Source organism: Augochlora pura, chromosome 11 (assembly GCF_028453695.1).
Source record: "Augochlora pura isolate Apur16 chromosome 11, APUR_v2.2.1, whole genome shotgun sequence".
NCBI classification, from domain to species: domain Eukaryota; kingdom Metazoa; phylum Arthropoda; class Insecta; order Hymenoptera; family Halictidae; genus Augochlora; species Augochlora pura.
This window is the reverse complement of record NC_135782.1, coordinates 896,303-919,353: the sequence shown is the minus strand read 5'-3', so window position 1 is coordinate 919,353 and position 23,051 is coordinate 896,303. Positions and strand designations below refer to the sequence as shown.

The following is a 23,051-nucleotide window of genomic DNA, read 5'->3' as shown; positions in this document are numbered from 1 at the left end:
GTGAAAATGCTCCTTGCGGTGTCAACGAGTGCGCGATGTTGGCAGGCCTGCTAAATGGGTATGTATTTCTATCCCGTCGTCTGCATTAAAGGGCAAGTGACAGCTCGAGCTATATTGTTGACATTCGTATGAAAATTACGCTGCCGCGTCGTACTTACGGGAAAGTAATTTTCATAATAATATAGATTAAAGCGCAAGTGAACGGTTTCTGTAACATAAATAACCTAACCGGACGATTTCCGTAAATCGTAAACGTAAGAAGAAAATTCAGGATCAAAATGATAATCGGTGTTTGAGTGGAAGGTATAGCCACATCGAGTTTAATAGATTTTAAATGCATAGCGATCACGCTTAAGTGGTGTCTAGAAACTATACTTGGTTTTCCGAAATCGATCATTATCGTTTATGGATTGTAACAATGATTGTTCACTGGAAGTTTCTGTTCAAACACCGTCGTAAATGTGCCCGACAGTAGTACGTTCCAAACAGTAAACGAATAAAGTGCGTGTGCAAAAGTGAATCAATCCGTATGGTATTACGCGCAGTACTAACCGTGTCACTTTCTAAAAGAAAAACATCAACAGCTCTAATCAACGTCCTTTATTGTTACAATAATCTCCGAATAACTTAAGATTCACGCAGAATGTAAGTTCCATATTAAATTACTGTTTATTTTGTAAATACAATTCTCTCTGTCGCTGGTTCTTCAAAATTCTCTCGACTTCTTCCGACTCATTTGTTTTACACGTTATACTGGTTGTCTCGAATCTTACGCAGTACACGATAATCTCGCTCTTGCTGTACGTGCACGTATAAAATATTAACAAATTTTGCCAAACGATATCCGAATTCGTCGAACTCATCCAAGAAAGTATCATCGCCCTTTTCTCAAGTTCTCGTTACTTTCGAAAATCGCGAGTCACAGTAGCATATAATCACGAACGTCCAACGATCATCGATACGAGAAATCGTGTCGTTACTTCCTCCGGCTTGAAGTTAACGGGCATAGTCGAAATCTGTTCGATTTTTCTTTCGCGCCATTAAAGTTGACAATTTTAAGAAGTCACACGCCATCTTCATGATTCTCAACGAAAAATAACTCTCGGTAAGCGATAAGTCACGCGCATTTACCAGATCCCTGACATTTTCGGGTTTATTTATAACGTCGCCGCCTAAGGGTGTCGAAAGTGTTCCCATTGTGTTTTACGCGCGACAGACGACGATAGGGCGACAAGAAAGAAACCTGTCGATCGTTCGCCGAGATATTCAAGAGTTCTTTCGCGACAGTGGTCCCACATCATCCATGACGTTCGACCGTGTTGCATCGAGAGATTTAAGCCTGACCAGATAATTGATTGTCTGGTCGCGGTTGTATACGCGTGATAATAAGGACAGCCCGATCGATTGGAAATCAGCGAAATTGTAACCGCGGAACGACCGAACGGAACCAGGGAAAAAGAGGTTTCGGCATGACCTGTGGCGGTGGTAAGGACTCGTTGGAATCATCGGGCGGGGAGGAGGAGGCATGGAAGCTGAAGCTGGTCGGCAGTCTCACCATCAGGGGCTGCAGCTTACCCTGCCATCCCCGGGAATCCCCGGTCTGGACGTCGTGAGGGCCTTGCACCAGGTTTGACATATTGACATATTTTCCCGTAAAATATAACTTCTTTATTTCCTACCTTTTAATCTTTTTCTACGGAAAGCATGCGAACCGTATTGGTAATTGTCGTTCAACACCCGTCTACCGTTTGCTCTCACTTAAGAAAATTTCATTTTCAATTACAGATTTTTCTATTAATTTACTAGTAAGTTTAGCTTCGATTAGCAGCAATTATAAGTCATTCGCACGCTTCTAGGTGTATTTATAGTTTTGGACGAATCTTTTCTATAGTTTGAAATCCAATGAAGTATGGATCCAGTGCGTCGTAGGCGACGAGTGAACACGTGAGATGTGCACCATTTGTGAAAATAACACAGCGAAATCTCCGTTTATGATTTTAGTAACACGAAATAGATTTCTAAATTGAAAATGCATCAGAGGGAAATATATTTAAAATGATTTTTTACATATTTCCCCTTCGAATCGTCGAAGAAATTTAATGTAGATCAAGTTAAGAATAGGGTCTGCGTGTGATAGTCGCGCAGCTTAAAAATAATGAAGACGACGGACCTGATAGTTTCCAAAATTTTCTAGTGAAAATTAGTTAATAATATGACAGCATTTAGTTATCACGTGTTTCTGTTTATAGTCACCTTGCTGACTCGACGAACGTAATTCCACGAACAACCGAGAGTGTCAACATCATCCTTTTACTCAATTATCTCTTCTCGTGCTTTATATAAGGTCGGATTGGCATCATTGCGTCGTTGACGCGTTCTTTTTCAGACTGTGATATCGCTTCGCTCCGCTCTGGATTCATCGCGAGAAGAGCTGCGTCGTCTTAAAGAGAGCGTCGGTGATTTTTCTGGCGAGAGCTACGTCGATGTCATTGAGAGGCTGGCTCTCGAGAATCACGTCCTTAGGCGAAAGATCCTAAGTAGGAACAGTGAGTTTTCTAGCGATGCTGCCACAAGTCCGCCGCCCCAGGCCCGTCCTTTGCCACTCGCAGTAGAGGACAGTAAGGAGTGAGTTTCGAAATACAACTCCCTGAGAAATTAGAGCGCCTTCTCGTCGGTTCCGTTTATTTTTCTATTTTTTTTGTTGCGTCATTCGAGCTAATCATTACAATCGTTATTTTCTTTTTTTTTAGATTTCTTATTTCCTCGGGATATTAAATATTCTGCTCACAAATACCGCTTCCGTGTAAAGCAAAGCTATACGAAAAATGTTCAATTGCAAAGCCGATCGGGCATTCGAAAGTTCAGCCTGTTTTGAGGAGTGCGCTAGGAAGCTTCGAATGATATATTATTCGCATTAAATTTCACAATGTACGGACAGTTTAACGACAAAGCTGCATAGCGTCGCGTTAATTAAAAGGAGCGTTCCTGGCGCACCTATTAATAACCATAGTATGCGTAATACGTGGCTGAATTCTCGCTGTCATTCTCATCCTCCAAATGGTGTTAGCTTGCCGGAAGAAACGGGCGTATCCATGGACTCGTTAAGAAACAAAGTCGTTACGGAGGATCCGCCGGAGTCGTCGAGACAGGACATCCAGAGCGGCAAAAGCGACGGGAACAACGGCGACGATTCTACCGCGTCAGTCGCGATCGGGAAACCGTTCAAGGATCAGGAAGGATCCGCGATGTCGAAGGATAGCGCAGGATCCGTGCATCAAGCACAAACTCGACTATCCGAGGCTTCTCCGACCGACAAACAATCTAAGGACACCGAGGATCAAGATACAACCGAGGCGCAGGGCGAACGTTTGGAAGTGCCTGACAAGGATATGGAAGACCTCAGCTTGAAGTCGGTCTCCGACGGCGAGAACTCGGTATTCAGCGATAATCCGGACACGCAAATGGCGCAGCAACATCAGCGACAGAACCAGACGGTCGATCAGCCAAAGGCCAATGATCATTCGGAGAACGAATCCGAGGAGCTGGACGACATCGAGCTAATATTCACGACGGACGACACTTGCCGCGATCTCGGCTTACAAGAGGATCTTGTCTCGATCACGGAGACGGAGTCCTGGCAACAGCCCGCCACCACAGGACAACCGGTATTGCTGAAGTATACCAAGTCCGCCGAGGGCGAATCGTTGGTCTGCAACGGTGAGAAAACCAGCTCTGTCGAAGAAGCTGTCTCCTCGCAAAGCTCCAGCATCGATCGCGAGGAGAGCGTTGATAGATTCGACGAAAGCTCCAATACCAGATTGAACAAAATGTGGTCGCAGTGCTCGGTATTGGTCGAGACTGACATCAGCAAGTGTGGAGTCGTCGAGGAGCCTGAACACCCTACCAGACACGCGGTCAGGAGGAACACGTTGGCTGCGCCCCCCACCGCTTACAGGTAACGATCAGTTTCAAGTGCTAGACCATAGACTCCGGTATTGATTTTTCTTTTATGGATAGGACAAGATATAAGAATATGGTATAGGCGAACAGGTATTGAAGCAGAGAGGTGGAAAGTGCCAAAAACAGATAGGAATCTGAAACATTTGATAGAAGACTGCAGTGGAATGAAAAGGATAAATATAAGCAAAAACTAAAAGAGAGACCATAGCTAGTTTAAATTATAGGCGCATTGTAGACAGTTTGTGGATCGATAGCGATTAGGAATTCAAATTATATGGTGTACTTTGTAACGATTAACACTCGCGAGTTTTCAAGAATAAAATAATTCCAGTGATATTAAAGAGAAGTTGCAAAGTTCGTTGGTTAGTTCACAATTATAAATTCAGCGTAGAAAGTTTGGAAAAAGTTTGGCGCAGTTGAAAGTTTATCAAGCGATTAGTTCTATCTATATATAAAAAAGAGGTCGATTACAATGTTCTCAGGCCGATCATCCATCGGGAGGCTTTAGCAGGCAGTCGTCGAAAGAGCGCGGCACCATTGAGGCCAGTCATGGACAGGATCAGCGGCGCAAGACGCGAATCTGGCGCTCAAACCGATATCTCCGCGCTTCCGGCACATTGGCGCTCGGAAAGTTATCTCGCGCACAAAGTGGCACACGCGTTCACCACGTTGCCAAGTAAATTCGCCTTGCCAACCGGTGTGCCCGGAAGACTCCGGCTGTCCGACAAGACTCGGGAGGCCAGACGCGTGATGCTTTCGGACATTAGCTTCACCAGCATGGTGCCAGAACTATCTAGAAGTGCCGATCATCTTTGCCATGATCCACACGTACAGGTAGGACTTGAACCAGATTCAAAGTCCTCACAGACGCATCCTTTAAAATGCTACATAATTTATGTAAAAGTTTTTTGATGCGATCAATGGACACCGAGTCATTTTCGTGATAGTAGTTTCTACTCTTTGATAGCATGTTCGTTTCTGTCGCAGACCTGCTTCAACTCACGCGGCTGCGGTCTTCGCACGCCAGACGTACACCGTCGCGAATCATTGGGCTCTCTGGCAGGTTTCTGGCCCCGTTTCAATCCCAGCACAGGACTTCTGAGCCCATGCGATTGTCGTCTCTCCACCGATCTCTATTCGTCGCGGTATCGCGGCTCCTTGAGCTCGATCCCGTCGCCTGGTCTAGAGGTTGTCAGCGGCCCGTCTCGAAGACACTCGTGGAGAGCAACGGCGGCATCTTTCGACACGTGGAGAGTCCCGGTGGCTACCTCCACCCCGAGACCCACTTGGTCTTCTATGCCTTCGTCGCCGACCCACGTGCATCCTCCGGCAACCTCCTCGAAAGTCACCAAAAACGTTCCGAAGAGAACGCGGTCGAAGGTCACCTTCCAAGGTAAGTCTTCCGAACCCTTTCAATGTAAACTACGAACCAGGTTCTGGGGGCTGAAGAGTGGAAGCGAAGTTTAAATATTTCTTATTTAATTTCTAAAATCAAGGATCGTCTATTTTTGGAGACAAGATTGCTTCGATGACGAAACAAGGTGGTCGCGTTTGATTACAGAATGCCCGATGACGCGAGGCAGCTTGCCGAATTTGCGCTCAGACTTGGTCGGCGGCGATAACAGCGGCGATTCGACCGAATCGTTAATCGACGAGGCCGAGGATTATTTGCGACGTAGCATCGATTCGATGCTGACAGTTTCCAGCAGCGGAGTCTGTTCAGACTATTGGAACAAACAGACGGCCAGGCGGAGACGTGCGCGTCGCTACTCCGAGCCCGATCTCATCCGTGACTGGCATCCGCCGCAGGATGCCAGACCGTACCTGCCAAAGGTAAATTTCGTCAGTGTCCATTCTAATTCGATTAATTAGGAGACGACGAGCTTACGCGTTTAGCCATAATGTCCTTAGAATTCGCTTTTCGAACAGACGGCAACTCTGACCATGACCTTTACCAACACCGTCGAAGGCGCTCTCCTAAGGTTTCAGCTTCTATTCGGTGTTTTATTAAAAAGTTATCCGCTAAAATATGCCGTTATATCGTAATCTCTTCGCATGTGTGCACGTACGTACAGGTTGCCTTGACCTTCGCCTATGAAATCAAAAGACTACTTTTCTGCTTAACTCTTGAAAGATTTTCCCCACCCCCGTATATCTGCACACATATGTCGGTCGTTTATGGAAAACTCGTTTTGCCAATAACTTGTTAAATAAAAGTTGCGCGACCGCAGCCACTGCGTCCGTGGGAATCGATATTCGTCGCAACGTCGCAACACATCAACACTTGTACGATACTGCTGCGTAGATGACGAGGTGGCGGGCGCGCCCACGCTTCGACGGATGCTAAAGTCCGGTTGTAACATACTTCTGCATCTAGGGAAACGACACTTGCCGGCTCAGTTACGAGGGCGACCTTCGGAGTTTTTATAATATATGTTGGTTGATAATAAATCGAAGCGACCGCTATATGATACTGTTCGCAATCGTTTTGTTCAGATACCGAGGGATCTCAAACTGGACCATCTGGTCAAGGTGATATCGCCGGAAGGAAGAGTTCTGCAAGGACGTGTCAGGTACGTGGGACCTGTACCAGGACGAGACGAGGCACACGTTGGCGTCGAGTTACCTTATATGAACGGCACCTCCGATGGCACTTTCCAGGGCAGAAGATTCTTCGACTGGTGAGTCGATTATTTTTAATATCTATTGACCATCAAACGCGAAAACTCATTATTGATATCAACGATAAAATTCATTAAACAACAATCTTAACTGCTCGTAGTTTATTATAACCGTCCGTAAATGTTACTCGATTTCAGAGTTTCAAAATTTCACCTCTGTACAGATTTTCTACAAAAATGACAAGCTCGAGTAAAAATGTTCTTAAAATGTCTCTGAGAAATATTTCTGTAATATTAGGAGATGCGAGAGAGAAGATCGGGAATCTATGGTTACAGAGTCTAAAAGAGTCCGCAAAGGGTTAATTGTTCGTTTTTGGTCAATTGTCCCGGTTCCCCGTTGTACGGTAGTCAGTAATGATTATTGATTCGTCAACAGAACTCGCCGACTCGTGTACACTTGAAATCTCCTCGCGCATCTTCAGCTCTCAAGTCGATAACGCGAGCTGGCACTCGGCTAGTTTCTTCTTCTCGCATATACGTATGTATGTACATGTACATCGTCAGCACTTGTGAATACATGACCCTTCGCTACATTTACATCGTGCGGACTACCCACGTATCCGCAGAGCCTTTTTTAAACCTTTGTTCACTGGTCGCAATTAACGTGTTAAGCGTCGAGGCCTAAAATTCACGCGATATCAAAGCGAGTCGATTAACGAAACTGAAACGAATTGCAATAAAAATTTATCCATTATTAAACTAATCGAAATTTAATAAACCAGGTGCAATGAACGTGCAATAAACCGATAGCTCCGACCTGTGTCCGGTTAGTAAATGCAACAGCTTTGAAAATGCATTTAGAAACGGATCTTCTTAAGTGAACAATATTCGTTCCATTTATTTCATCTTCCACTTTGCGAAAGCTCTTCGAATCCGAGAACGAAGAAAGTGACAAAATATCGATTCCTCGGGATCCGTTCGGACAATGTTTCTCCCTATAGCTGTACTGCGCTGCCATTATTTTCACTGCAGTCGTAATGCAGAGTCGCAACAACGGCATTGTGTTAATGAGGACTGCTAACTGCGAAAACGCGACCAAACGGCTCGTTCGATAAAAGGCCTTCTTATTGTTGCGACGGAACAGAGGGAAGCTCGATTCAGGGGCGCCTTCGACTTGACGCGCGTAAAAAACGAGTTAACGTTAGACACTGAGGATACGGAACGATTTTAGGATTCTCTAAACTATTTCTCATCGAACATTTCGTCGACCGGTATAATACAACGCGCCAGGTGTTCCTCCGGAATGAGAGCTTCGAGATGAGTTCTATCAATGGGCATTTTTGCGACGTGTAACATTTTTCATCGCGAGCCAATCTTCTCTTTAATTTCGATCATTTTAATTGGTTTGTTTCGCCGAAAATAAGAGAAAGCCGGTGGATAACGACTGTTTCGAAAAACTACCCCTATCGGGTGTCCGTGGACATGATAACCGAAAGTTGGAATCCTCGTAAAGATGGCTGGGCCCGATTAGTAACCGGCACCGCGGATAATTGGACGGCACATCTAGTTCACACTTCTTCGATAATCGCGATAAGAATTGTATCCGGACGCGTATATCCGACTTGGCGCACCATCGTCGGTGTTTACGGGTTCGTGTTTGTGTTCTTGGCAGCGTTTCTTTCCGCGGCGGTCACGGCATCTCGGTAGAGTTCTCAATTAAATCGGCGCCACCGGGCGGCAGCAGCAGCAGCAGCAGCAGAAGCAGCGACGGCAGGAGAAAGGGGGCGGCTTTTCCGAATCCGGCCCGACGTATTTAATTTCGTAATTGCCTCGCGTTTTCGAGGTAATAGGCCGCGCTGGTACAAGCTGCGTGACAAAAGCAATTTCGCCCCGCGATAAACTCTCGTCTCGAACTCGCCCATGCACCTGCATGCACTTGCAAACGGTGCACGTGTGTATGCTGGAGGCGCGCCGCGGAGCCGGGGCTTTCGTGGAAGAATGCGAAGTTACCCGTGAACTCCGCTCGATAGCTCTCTCTCTCTCTCTCTCCCTCTCTTTCTCTCTGTGTTACTTTCAACGAGCATTGTTTTACATTGTAAAGTAGGCTCGACAATTTATTCCGAATAATAACTGATAGCGTTGCTTATTTTAGTAGTTCAGTAATTACCGGTGCTGCGGATATTTATGCATTCGTGATAAAGCCGAGCGGCTGCGGTCTCAGATGGAATAATTAGAAGAGTTCGAGATAAGGGACGGTACCGCTTGCAACAGATGCAATTAGTTTCGATTGTGCAGACGGATTTCGCGGTTAACCCTTTGCCGTGGCTTAACCCTCTGAAATCGGAGCCATTTTACCTGGAAATCCAAAATATTTCTTCTGACCCATTTCATACAACCTGGAGCATTTTATACATTATAAAATTGAATTTTATGACTTATGTAACAGATAATAGCTCTTAATAATTTTTTAGATATTAGTGAATTTGATAAAGATTATTTTAAAATGTGACATGATAATTTTTAGAGGCGCCTGAGAGTCGCCATTTGACAAATGTATTTTGATTGAAGTTTCGCTACTTGTTATCAATGAGGATAGTTTCCACGATACGCAAGGAACCGGGCGCAGTAATTTCTCGAACTCGCGTTGCACGAACCTTAGAAGTAATACGTCTGCTGGAAGATAAATTGAACGTAGGAAGAGAAAATATTCCGAATTCCAGGGTAGTGGTTCTAGGTCAATTACACCTCATCAACAGCTGAAAGGCGTCGCGGGGCGCGGCCGAAATCGCGTCAATAGTTCGCGCGCGCTCGGTTCGAGTTACACGCGAAGAACTCCCCCGGTGGCTAAACGCATAGGGTGCCTTCTCGAGATCAAAATCTGAGGAGGCGCAACACACTTTCATGGACGACGATTCGTCACGCGAACTATTATTTCGCCGGCGAAACTTCCAACGATTCCTCCAAGGCTCCCCCTGCCGAGCTATGCAGGTGGCGGCCGACTGATAACGTGTGTGACAATAATCCAAGAATCGACCGACCGTCTCTTCCACGCCCACTTCGCGCAATAGGAGAGATGAAATTGAAACCGTGGCTGTCCCTTCGGCGCGACGAATGCTTGTTACATATGCGGTCGACACGAAATTCTCATCGTATTTTGAAAGCAATTTTTCAGATACGAAATTAACCGGTGTTGCCCCAGGTAAATTGTAGAATTTTATTTCAATATCTCACGATTTTAGTGCGCGCCCTAGTAAAGTATAATATAATTAACCATTTCTAATGCAAGCTGCTTTATCGCTCCAGTAATTATGAAATAAAATATTGCAAAGTCCGATTATTCGCTTTTTCGAATTGAATTAGATTGCAACAAGCTCTTATCTCGCACGAGGTAATTTTAATGGATCGTGAACAACGTAATGGAACCGTTTCGTGTTTCATCTTTGCGCTCATTTTTGTCACGAATGCATGAAATCAGCGGTCTGGTATAACAAGAGTCTGGCCCCCTTGGCATTCCGTGACGTGGTCCGTATTCGGTTCTGTGTTCCAGTGATCCAGATCGAGCGATTTTCGTTCCATTCAAGAAGGTGATCCTAGCGTGGTGCACCACTTGACCCGAGCCGCCCGCCACCCTGACGACTCCCCGAATCCTGTTATCTCAATTCACGATGTGAACGAGAGACGCGGACGACGTGCGCGAACAACGTGAACGGAGCCAACGCTGGGTGCGTATTAAAAGAAACACGCGACATACGATTTCTCCGCGCGGGGTCCGGCGACGATCTTGCGACTCCTTTGCGATCGTTCTTTTTGCGTGGAACGCCGACGCGTGTTAAACGCACCCGAGAGTACCCCGAACTGCGGAGACCGTTGGGAAAGTCTCCGAGGAAACCTGGACGTTCGGTAACACCTGATCCGCTGATCCAAATCGAACCGGCATCATCGCTTCGACCGTCGATACGTTTTCCCTTGAACAGATCAAAACGCAACACATGTGATATTAATCTTTTCTACCTTAAGTTGATCGATCACAAAGCAGGCTAGACTTTTTCCGTTTGACGAACGCGATCCGCGTTATCGATGTCGACTGTCCACGGCGACACGTGTCTTTTTTCTGTAAGCGAGAAGCGGATTGGTCAAGCGGGGACAGGTCAATCAGTATTAATTATGCGAACTCGGTCCGGATAGGGCGAAGGTACGAAACGGTTTCCGACGATGCGCGAATACCGCAGTCGAGTCGATTACGACTGTTCCCCGCGTCGACGTAACCGGCAACGGAGGACTCGCTATTGTCATTCGATCAATTATTTTCCACTGTCTCGCAGTAAAGATCTCGAAAAAGAGCAACAATTTCAACAAGAGAAAGATTTGCGCAAAAGGTTCCAAACCGCATTCTACTTCTAAATTAATTCGAACGAGCTAGTCGATTAATTTATCATCGCGATGAGAGGGGGGGCTCTGAACGAGCAACATTTCCGAACAGTCGTTGTTCGAATCGTACTTAGAACTCGCGACGAGCTCGTCTAAAGATCCGTAAATATTCATGCTCTCGGACGTCGAAGAGCAGTCGCGACGCGTGTCTAAACCGTCCGCGTTTGTTCCGCGGAGAATGGATGATGGAACGGGTAACGCGGTAGACATACATATACGGATTCTATTTTTGTAACTCTTTCGGAGCGCGAGATTTCCTTGGAGACAATACGCCCCGGAGAATAACGCCGCGCGTTCTCCAAGTAGATTTCCTCCAAGTAGTTTCGACGACGATGCTTGTAACGTGGATCACGCGCGTGCAAAACGGAAAATGGTAGAAACGTCGATAGAATATCGGAACATATGGCTGTATTAATTAAATCGATACGATTTGAATTATGGAATGCGTCGGTTGTTCGACCTCGGCAGATCTACGATTTATTTGTATTATCTAACTATACTTGGGCTCGAATCGATCTGCTCCGTTTCGCCATAATTTATTAATCGGAAAGAGAAAACTTTAACAGCGCGTTTGATATTTTAACCGCGATACGAAACGCGCTATCCGGAGAGTTTGCTAGATTTAAAAAGGATTCGATTAACGAGATGACTCGTTCGACACGCGAAACTACATACATGGTGCTAAATCACTTTTCGACAGTTTCTATATCCCACGATGGGATCAGTTTCTCAGATATCAAATCCGTGAGAAACCATCCACGATTTGTTTTCGCACGATTTTCCTTGACGCGACGACGCTCGTTTCCCGACATAGCTTTTCTTTCCTGCACCGAGCAAAGTTTTTATACAGGTCCTATCGATAATTGTACAAACATACATTTTTTCATTGACACACCTTTGATCCCTTCGAGATATTTTTATAGGATTTCCGAAAAAATGGTATAATATATAATATATATATGCATATATATACATATATATATTTTTTTATTATACTTTATGTATATTTTTATTTGTACAGTCGTAGTCTCTGCACCCTTTAAATGCGTACACGCAGTGATTGATAGGAGCGAACTAAACTACGAAGGAGGAAACGTCGAAGACTCGGCATGAATCAATGTTAACCAGAAATTCTGACGAAAAATTCAAGCATATCCTTTATCGCAGCCTGTTACTCGAACGTACTTAAACGCAACGGTGTCTATGTAGCAGACAATAGAGATAGTTCTGCGAAAAGGCGACGAATGTTGCGAGCGCGCAGGCACACTCGGAACAGATGCGATTAATAATTGACCGTGAAAACGAGACGATACGCGGAACCCGATGCGCGACGAGCGTCGACTGCGAACAAGTTGGCAAGTTCCAATAACCATCCTTTGGTTAATCGAATCGTTCGTTCGTTGACGATGGCACCGGCAAAGAAGAATAACAATAAGAAAGAAGAAGGCGCCGGTAAGAAAGCTGGGCAACAATTAGCTCGTACCGCAGGATATTTTTCTGCGTCCGGTCGACTCCGTTTTAATTATTCACCCCGTTCCGTGGCGAAACTTAAGGGGCACGGTCCTGGTACTTTTACAACGCGGCGAGCGTTGCCGAAGTGACAATATCGATTCCTCGTTGCGATTCGCAGCTACGCAAAATGTCCCGCTTCCCGGCAACACCTCTGCAACGATAATCAAAACTATATATGATGTACCTACCATGTTCGCGTCTAATCAGGCATCCGCGCGATGCCGCATATACTCGCGTGTGCGCTAATTACGTTGTCTATCTGCGGCGATGGAATCAAGTTTAATGTTGCGCATTAATTCGACGGCGTCGGCCGCGTCGTTTACCGCGCCACCCGTAATTACTATGCCGCTTGATGCCTCCCACCAAATTAACGTTTTAACGTATGATAGGGTATCATTTTATTGGAATTTTTATTATTCCTAAAACAATTATATGCTGAAATAGTCGAACAGCGTTAAAAATTCGATTCGCTTATCGCATAAGAAATCGCGGAAAAGATTTCTCCGGTAATTTCGCGCGTCGCGCTCTATATTTATCGAACGTTTGTCAACGCGCGAACTATGAAACGGCCTATACCGGTTCTATTTTAGTTGCCAGGCAATTCTTCGATATTTTTTCACCGCGCTATTCTAGCAAGGAATATAATGTAATAATATCGCAATCGAATTTTTGAAACGATCCGCTGGAAGACGATCAAACATATAATTGATCGCGCGCGGTAGCGGAACGGCTTTGTCGCCGACAGAGGATCCGGTTTCTGGCACGATCGTCTATCTATCCACTCCCCATTGTCCGCGATATGCAAATGACTTCTATAGCCGAAGTATTCTTAGAAGCAATCGCGAGGTGTCAATCTTTTCTTGCAAAACACCCACTAACGTCCATTTACTGGATACGTAGACGCAAACTTTGTGTCACTCCGGTAGCTTCTGAAGATTCCTCCCTTCCCCCCGTTCGCATAAACGCCCACGCGAGCTCGCGTAAGACAGGTGCGCGACACGTTTCCGAGTCATAAGAAAATCAACAAGGATGTTGAACGGTGTGTACGCGATGGTTATTTATGAGATCGAAGTGCGGTAACTTATAATAGCGCTGTACAGGAAACCCATTGTCCCAGATTCTCGTCGCATTCGATAAATCCTTGGTAAATTCTGTCGTTGGGAATTCGATGCTGGAAATCTGACTGTGATATTAATAACTCGTTTGATCTTAACGCAATCGTGACCGGTGAATTTTTTACGTTTTTAATAAAGAGAATGAAATTCTGAAAAATTATATCGTTGAAGCAAGAATAAAAATTATAAAATTCGTTTTGAAATATCCATGTATCAATTACGTGTTATTTAAATTAAAAAGATTCTTTTAATTTCTATAACTGTTACACTCGCTTTAATAGAATTTAAAATGACGCGAATTCAGCGGTCGCGAATGCGTTACTCTGCATAACTATGCATATCTGTTTATAATAAAATCTTTGTATTTTCATATTATTATTACCATCTTTCTTTACTTTTTCCTCTTTGTACAGAGAGACAATTTATAAATATTCGTCTAATTTAAATAATCCGGAATGTTTTATTCTTCTACGATTTGATCAGAGAAACCGCCACATACTTGATTCCATAGCTACAGCAAAGGCCATAGATCTTTCCCGAGCAAGGTTACCGAACTGCAATTTCCATTGCGATACCTATACCCCATTGAAGATGGACATTCGATGGGTTCGTCGCGACGCGTGTATATTCGGAATTCTGAATTGTTCGTGGAATTACAGTTGGCAATCCTAGTTACGAAACGATAGCGTTAGACGGCGAACGAACATCAAGAAAATTGTTTCCAAAGATGCGAATGTCGGGCTCTGATGGAATTGTAAATTGAAGGAATGACCTTGTACGATGGAAATCCAGCGGCGGAGTAGACGCTGGTAATTATCTTGTAGATCTATCGAGCAATAACGATCGCGAACGAGGTCGGTAATTTGAGGCAGTGGAATAAATATGATCGGAAACGTTTTCGGCTGCCCGGCGAACAAGATGCCTGTTTAATAATGTCAGACGTTTGGGCTACCTCTCTAGTTTATTTATTCGACTCGTTGACTGTATTTCCAAGCTGTTCGTTAACATTATCAATCGCATCTTCCGCGAGAAAAATAGGAAAACTGGAGCGTTCGATAAGCAAGCAAGCGCGACGGACATTGTGGTCAGAAGTGTATTGGCTTCTTGTTACAGGCCACGTGATTTTGTGGCGATGTCATCTATTCACCGAGTTACAGGTTTTAAAATCAGTATTTTCACGCGTTGATAATCAGCGTTCTAAGTACAATTTTGTGTATTATCATCTTATACGTTCGACAATTAAAGCATCTCGAGAAAGATCTCCTTCGATGTCCGACCAAACGCGAACCTATTTCCCTCGCTATGAGACGATCAATTTCCTTCATCGAGATCGATGTTCGATCGAGATATTCACTGTCGACGTTTCCTAGCAAAATTGTTTTATCCTTACGGCAACATATCGTAGCACTTACGAATTTATGGCAAAAACGGTCATCGAAGGCGTCGGAAGAATTTAAGGATCCTCGTCACGTTACTTTCAATTTTCATTTCGCATAATCATCCGCAGTCTGCGAATCGTAGATTCATCCAACAGTGGCCTTACTATTTTTCTGCAAGAAAATACAATATCATTCACAGAGAAGCATGTTCACTAATGCAAAAAATGGAACGTAATTTCGTCCGAATACGTATGAGAATCGTCGTACGAGAATCGCCATAAGTTCTCGCCAGACGAATCGACTTCCGCAGAACTTTCGACTCCCCGTAGACTCGACGGGCGCTATAATTTTTTTAAAAAACAATTTCATCACCGTAATCCGGATCCAACTACGGCACCGTCTCAACAGAAAAACCGAACCACGATATAGTAGGTATTCTCTATTTTTCTATTACAATGTATCGACCATAATCCGAAGCAGCAGCAACGCGTCTGTACGCCTCGCGTCACTATGTTCTCACACGCAATTCAATATAACCTTGCGTAACCCGATCACCGTAAACAACAGGCGCGCGCGTACAAAATCGCGGAGTTGCCTTGGACCTTGCAACCGCTTGTCTTTCATAAACATTCGTCGCGACTAGATCGTTACTGGATCGAATACTGGATCATTTCGTGCGATATTCATTCATTCGTTCAGTCATTCATTCATTCGGTAATGTGATTATATTTTACAACATAAATTCTTTTAGATAGGAGTCCTAACGTTTAACAGTCAGAAGTCAGGTTATGTTAGGTTATGTCAGGTTATCCCGCACAAATAAAAATTGTCGACAAGCAGAAACAGATTGTACTCACCTCCCTCTAAATCGTTTCCTCTAACTATACAGAAGCTATTGTTTCACGCTAGAACAATTAAAAGAGACGCTTGCATAAACCAGACTAATGAAAAAGATCAGTTATTATAGTGGCGGCATCTTGTTAAAAGAACGAAACACGGGTAGCCGACAGTTAAACGTTCGAGATCTCACCTATTGTTCTTTAAATCGATGCTAACAATCTTTAATTCGCACAAAGATCCACCTGGATCGTGCCACGGCACTTTCAACGAGTCCAGTCGATAAAGAAAGAAATTGAGATACAGGAACTTTTCAGCTGCTCCTCAACCACCGACACGATATCGTCGTAGGTGCTGTAGAATAATTGCTATTGTTCGGTAGACCTATCGACGGCGAACCTCGCGCGTACACGTGCTCGATGCATAATATATTTTGACGGCTAATCCGCGTAAAAAGTCGGACGCGTTCCTTTGTGTAAAGAATAAAAAAAAGAAAGAAAGAAGATCGTGTGTGCCCGGAAGTTGTGCATGTATATTTATTCCGTGGAAACAGTGTGTTAAGCATTTAAGAGGCTATAGATGAAACCTGTACAATTCGAACTGTGTATATCTTAATCGCTGTGAAGAAACATATTTAAACGCGTGTCTGTGTTCGTATTTGTAATATCTCTCTCTGTGCAACAATGTAAACGGCATGATAACGTTGCAGTTCAAGAATACGCATTATAATAAAAACGCGTTCTAGCTGTTTTAGGGTTAATATCAGTGTAGGTGTCTTTGTCTTAACAGGTCGGTGTGATCGGGTCTGGCGTTCGACGATTCGAGGAGAAAAAACGGGAAATTGGTTGTGGCGCTTGTGTTTTTGACGTTTCGACGGAAATTTTTGCGACGCGAATCGCCGTCGTTCGTTACTTAAGTTTAGCAGAAGCTGTCGAAGGATTCGTTGCAGAATCGTCCAGCGAGATCGTCGCGAGATCCACTTTATGTTCAGCACGCGCTTGGGAACGATGGTTCGCAGCGAGCGTGTCGTGATTGTTTGCGATAATTGGAACGTACTCGTACCGGAATGTTTTCGCCTCTGAACTTGGCAAGGGTTTTAGAAGATAATGGTCCTAAAGCTGTTCACACGTTTAGACGATACTTCTCGATGCTATATTTTAGTATGCGGACGATCACGGCAGCGTGTGCGAGTTGAAGATGAAACTCGCCGGCGACGATGATAATCTCGTAAACGCGAGGACGGTGTTCGCGAGTTTCACTTTCAATCCGATGACGATACGGCGAGCCAAATCGAGGAAATATTAGTGCGAATGCGGCGAATATTGTGTAAATTGCTATCGGTACGATACAGACCACACGGGCTGTTCTTAACGCCTATCCGAACAGCTCTTCTAATTACCGATTGTCTGCTGTTCTGTCGGCTGATTGATATACATATAAGAGAACCGGAAGTAAAATGTACTACGGAGTGACCCGAAGTTACTATGTGACCTGAAACTAATCGAAAAATCTACCCTAAGTTAACAATAGAATGAGTGTGATTATATTAATGGCGACCACTATCGACTAACTTCGTAGCTGAACGATATTCTCGATTCATTCTGATCACGTTCGAACGGTGGTGAATATTCAAGAGGTATTTTTTCGTGTCGGTGTGACTTGACATCCGATGACGGCAGCCATGTTTGATATTAACGACTAAACTATATTTTAAACTGGATGTAACAAATATGTCGCAACAATAAATGGTTCGAAACGATATACCGCTGTAAACTGGCAACGTTCTCGTGTTATTCGAGATGATTGCTCGTCGGAATCATTTCGCTCGCGTAACGGCAACCATACCATGCGTGCAGCATGAGCGTCTAAGGTGGATTATCCGGGATGTCGTGCTTGAGATATATCGACTTGCTCGATTCGAAGAGGTTATGCCAAAACGATCGAGTCGCAGGACCGTGTTAGAAAACAGATAACGAAAGTGCATTTGGAGAGCGTGTTGCTCCGAAAGCGGTTGACGAACCGGAGGTGTGTGTATATAATTAAATAATGTGCTGGAATTGAAGGTGCGATGGCGCCTTAATTGTTCGAATATTTTTACAGTTCTCGTTTGAACCTTTCAACTTACTTCTCCGACACCGCAAACTATTTTTCGATCGCCGGGAGATGACGTCCCGATGAAATTCGGATAATCAGAAAAAACTCCATTGTACGTACACGTAAAAATAAATGACAAGATACAAGCATAGAATGACGACAACTTGTTCTCTATGTTCTATCATTTAAAGGGTTATTGAAATGTGTCCAATGTTTCGAATAAACTGTCCAAAGTTCAACCATTACGTTCCACCGAGTTCTAATTTCTGTCTTTTAGATTAGAATCGTTATTAATTTTGCTTAAACTCTGATTCTCACATTTTAGAGAAAAGTTTCGCAGCACACGGTTGTTTCTCGGACGGCCACCTTTAGGCGTGCGATTGAGATACAACGCGCCTAATCGATACGCATGGGTGTAGCTGCCTGGAACCGTTACTCCTGCACACTGCCTGCCGGTGGTGCCATAACACACTCGGCTATGGCGAGTTGCATGCCATTTTCTGTTCACCGCCGGTTCATGCACCTTTCAAAGAGGTCTTCAACTCTAAGTGAAACGGCGCACGTGTTAATAACACTGCAACCCTGCTTCGCAACGCACACGCACACGTAGTCGCCTGTGTAACGATCCGATCCCGTTATATCAGCTTATGCATTTTTATGCCGAATAAAAATTATACAAGCTAATCGCGAATAAACGACTTTCAAAGGGTTCGTTTCAAGGAAATTTGTTTAAACTGGAGGAAGATAATGATTGAAGTCGACGTGATGACTCGGCACCCTAAAAATACAAAGAAAAATTTTTATAGAAAAAGAGAGCATGTATTTGGCAAAATGACCAGGAGTAACCACTCGAATGACCATTTCTGACCACTAGGATTACTACTACTAATCATAGGAATGAACCAGAGATATGAATAGAGGTCATCCGGAGGTGCACCTTAAGTCGGGACAGTTCTGGAAGAGGACGTCGTGGAACACGGCTGCTTCGAGCTGTAAGTACGCAGCAACTGACTGAGCAATGACGCTCCGCAGAACAGGTAACCAAGAATCTCCTCCTCTCCTGACAACGATGATCGCCGTGATCGATGACGCGAGCTATTCCACCGAATTTATTCCATTAATAAAGTTACTTTTTCTGTTGAAAATTTGGAGGAGCGAGGAGCGGGAAAAGAGAGGGGAGACTGTTTCGTCCCGGGACCGCTATGGGACTCGTCAGTAAAGCGTTCTAGCGGGTCCTGCCTTAGACAGGGATAAGGGTAAGGACGGTTTCGGTGTATAATATACAAATCGGGACGGTTTTTAGGTACTAGAGGGAAAGGAATCGATCTGCTGGCGAATGGCGGAGGTATGTAGTCGCCACAGATTTAACGTCCGTGAAAATCGTATTATCGTTGGCAATTAAATCGGAAACTGTACACGAGATTTATTTTCCATATTTATCGTCCGTGAAGCCGAAGAGGGGGGCGTGATACGTTGCGACGCGAGTCAGGAGGCACGGCCCTCACGTTGCGTGCTGGTTAATTCCGAGTCCTGTATTAAACGTTACGCAATCCGTGGGAACAGCATCGTCATCATCATCATCGTTTAACATTTCCGCGTCTCTCGTTTGGCTCGCGATTTAAATTTCATTTAACCGCGCGCGGTAAACGATATGCTCGGGTGCACCATTGCGCGGCGAACACGTGCCTTTTCCACCGGGTGCTTAATGCCTTTTAAGGACAACAACAACAACACGCGTTCGACCGCGTAACATATTATTATACGTTCTCCGCGCGCAACCTTGCGCTGCCCGATTCCGGGCGCAGATAAATGCGCCTCTATTTTCCATTTGTTCCGACGGCCGCGTTCATATTGTCTTACGGAGGAGTGGATCCGCTACTACGATAAAGAATATACAACTTCCACCGAATGAATAAAGATATCCATTTCTGAGGCTGTTGCAGCCCGTTGGACGATAAGATTCGTTTCACCGTTTCGCGGCGAGGGAGTGTAACGCGGCGATATTGTAATATACCGCTGAAAGATTTATTCTGTGCCGGATGAAGCTCTTTCACGAGCAAAATCCTCTACGACTGAAAACAATTTGAGAGCATGACAAGTGTACTGGTTGAAAGTAGCTAGATCTTGTTCGGTTTTCTCTTGTATTTGGAATTGTTTTCTACCTTCGGGGCACGATGGCTTGCAGTGGGATAGCTGGTTGACGTAACTGTACCTTGTTATAAAATTCTATTGGATAAATAAATCTTTGATAAATGAAATTTTATCGAACAGGACGAACGCCTCTCCTTTCAACAAGCTTCTGCGATCATATCGCTGGTGGATATGTTAAGGAAATATTAACGCGATAAATTAATGTTTGCAGTTCTCCTTCTACAAGGGAAACATTTCGTACGAACGCGAAAAGAACACGGCGGGACTGGCGCATGAATCAATGGAAGAGGGAGCGTGCCGAGGATAATAACGAACATTCGATCGACCCCCTATCGTTTTCTCACCGAAGAATGGTCACGATATAGCTACTTAAAGATTCCGTGATCCGTGAAATTCACGGGCTCGTTTCAATTACTTAATGCTACGATAGGAATGATGCTCGCCTCGACGAGATTGTTATCGATGCACTCGCAACTAATAGCCAATGGCTGCGAACGGTATAGAATGTTGCTCTTGCTTTCAGAATCAGTGTTTTGAAAGCGAAGCCTGGCTGACCGCAGAGATTGGAATTTCGGATGGACTTGCAAAAATCGAGCGATCCTGCGAGAATATTAATTAATTATATTATTAATTAATTAACGGTATGCTGTACATTTGTCTGCATACAAATGCATATATTATTTGGCGTGCATCCTGAGAAAGGTAAATATCTCACCACCACCATATTTGCAATCATTTCATGCGCTGCGTTCAATAAAAAATTAATCAGAAAATACGATCATTTCCACAGACACAAATTTTGCCGAAAGTCAAACGAACTCGATGACGGAATAAACATTATTAAACAATTTTATTTCTGTGTTATACAAACAGACAGGATTAAACAGAGGGTGACAATGGTCCAAGACGAGTCCGGAACAAGTTTCTCCACGATCTCGTCGTACCCGGTTCGGTTCTCTCAGGAAGAACGAAGGGATCGTCGCCGCGACCATTACTTTCTCGCCGAACATATTCATCGGGCCGGTTCGTTGCTCACGGAATATCCGTCGGCCGGATCGATCGTAGCGTACTCGAACGGAAATGTGAACGTGAACGTCTCTGGGTCTCCGGTTGGGTCCATCGTCAATGGTGCGCCGGATAATCGGCGTACCAGCTGAAAGCTCCGTTTGACCCGGTGTACCCGCCGAAATCCACGTAATCCAGAATTGGATTAACGGACCTTTCTAAACGCAGGCTCTCCGGATCCTCCTGATGATTGCTCGGAGCCGGGGCCGGCACGTAGCCGTCTGTATGCCGGGCGATCCTCGCCACGACCGGACTCAGCTCGATCACATCGATCCCGTCCACAGGTATAGCAATGTAACGACGGCCCGCCGTAGCTCCGTAGACGCCGCACAAAAGAATCAATGTTATAGTCTGAAATAGCGTGACAGCGAGATTTAACGCATCGTTGCCGGGGAAGTCAGGCATTCAAGGGAACGAAGCCCTTCCGCGCGCCGGGAATCGCTTCATTAACGTGCGAGGCGTGCTGTTATTCGGAAAATTATGCGACAAGCTGTTGAATGCTAGCCCCGATGCTGGCCTAATTATGTTTGAATGACAGCGGAGATACTAAGACAATTTTTCTGCAGTTTGATTGGCCGTGATATACATATAACACTGTACAATGGAACCACGATTATTAGAACTTCTGATATCAAGATTCTCATCTATGCGAATGCGTTTGCCACGCTCGCTGTTTTGCTCGCCAAAAACCTGATAGACTCGATGATTAGATAGATATTTCATCAAAGGCATCGCCACGTGACATTAAAGAGCTGCTTTTCTTTTTAAAGACTGGAGTTTTCAAACGAGGCGTCATTGGTCGCACAGTTCACGGCACGTTGATCTTCTAAAAATAACTATTTTGTTATGGTGAATACTTTAAAGGCTGAACCGTTCTCTTGACTGAGCACTTGAATGGGTAAAAGTTAGCTACCGGAGCCGGTGAATGTTTCACTTTTACACGGTCAAAAATCACGGGAAACGACGACAGGAAACGCTCGGCTCGCAAACACGTTTACGACAAATTGGAATATGCAACGATCTTTTGCTTTGCATAATTGTTAGCGCGCGATTCTATGTATATTGCTCATAGAGCATTAACTTCCATTTATTTGTTTTAATTCAATGCAAAAGTACTTGACAAGTGTTATGAATTATACATATACTTATTTCAATGAATTCTTTACTGTATCAGCGAACTAATTTTTGTTTGAAATACTTTTGTATAAATATTAAGAAATAGTGTGCGATTCACACAGATTTTCGATAGTTGTGCATCGTTGTAGTGGCGACAATAATTGATCACACGGCGTAACACGTTAGAAGAAGAAACAGAAAGATTCGATTTACCAAATTATTCATGATCGGAACGCTTGTTGCCGTCGTTCGTTGAGATATTCGTCGGACTGTCGAGCGTGAACGGCGATCCCAACGTTTTATACGGTCTCGCTTGGCCACAGTTTTCTCGTCTTTTTCCGATCGCCGAGCACCGGTAAGCTCCTAAGCGACAACAATTACCGTCGGCACTCTCGACACTTTTTTCTACTGAGTAATTGCTTTATCCCAGACCGATTGTCTTATCGAGAATGGTCACGACCGGCCGTTAGTACTCATTCATTTCTCTGCTCAAGACAAGGTTGAATATTGTTTCATTAGCTCGGCTAAATCTCTGTCATTCGAGCGTTCCTCGTGAAATTCCAGGAGATCACGACAAAAATACAAAAGACTTTATCATACTCTCATCCCATAGTGTAATATTTATACTGTATTTCATAGTTCGATTTAATCTAGCGAGAATCCAAAAAATTCGATAACTATGCTTGCACGACAGACTTTCTGTCTATTGCCTCACCTAACTTCTAAAAAAAAAATGGCCGATTATTTGGTAGAACGATCGCGACAATATCGTC

The 23,051-nt window shown here is 44.4% G+C and overlaps 2 protein-coding genes across 10 annotated transcripts; one reads left to right on the top strand and one right to left on the bottom strand.

Moving 5' to 3' along the window:
• Positions 1 to 35: 35 nt before the first annotated feature.
• LOC144476910 (uncharacterized) lies at positions 36 to 21,050 on the top strand. Of its 9 annotated transcripts, none has more exons than XR_013495104.1 (11): positions 67 to 1,627; positions 2,387 to 2,625; positions 3,068 to 3,955; positions 4,443 to 4,794; positions 4,948 to 5,353; positions 5,522 to 5,793; positions 6,457 to 6,641; positions 10,129 to 10,303; positions 18,272 to 18,654; positions 18,753 to 20,799; positions 20,971 to 21,050. XR_013495104.1 is itself a non-coding variant. In XM_078194233.1 (9 exons), exons 2-9 carry the CDS (start codon positions 1,526 to 1,528, stop codon positions 10,190 to 10,192), a joined length of 2,508 nt encoding a protein of 835 aa, XP_078050359.1. In that variant the 5' UTR covers positions 36 to 58; positions 1,288 to 1,525; the 3' UTR covers positions 10,193 to 10,331. The 9 variants fall into 9 exon arrangements, 3 of the variants coding, with proteins under 3 accessions (XP_078050359.1, XP_078050357.1, XP_078050356.1); XR_013495105.1 differs by having other exon boundaries at positions 18,272 to 19,202; positions 20,309 to 20,799; XR_013495106.1 differs by having other exon boundaries at positions 18,272 to 20,450; positions 20,621 to 20,799.
• LOC144476916 (uncharacterized) lies at positions 20,929 to 22,562 on the bottom strand. Its single transcript, XM_078194239.1, has 2 exons — positions 22,492 to 22,562; positions 20,929 to 21,513 (listed from the first exon to the last, which is right to left on the bottom strand). Exons 1-2 carry the CDS (start codon positions 22,501 to 22,503, stop codon positions 21,220 to 21,222), a joined length of 306 nt encoding a protein of 101 aa, XP_078050365.1. The 5' UTR covers positions 22,504 to 22,562; the 3' UTR covers positions 20,929 to 21,219.
• Between the last annotated feature and the right edge of the window lie 489 nt (positions 22,563 to 23,051).

Excerpts from the sequence above, each read along its gene's own strand:
- LOC144476910 (XM_078194233.1), top strand. The coding sequence starts at position 1,526 with ATGGAAGCTGAAGCTGGTCGGCAGTCTCACCATCAGGGGCTGCAGCTT. Across the intron at positions 3,956-4,442 it reads GCGCCCCCCACCGCTTACAG|GCCGATCATCCATCGGGAGG; the intron begins GTAACGATCAGT and ends CAATGTTCTCAG. Across the intron at positions 6,642-10,128 it reads GGCAGAAGATTCTTCGACTG|TGATCCAGATCGAGCGATTT; the intron begins GTGAGTCGATTA and ends TCTGTGTTCCAG.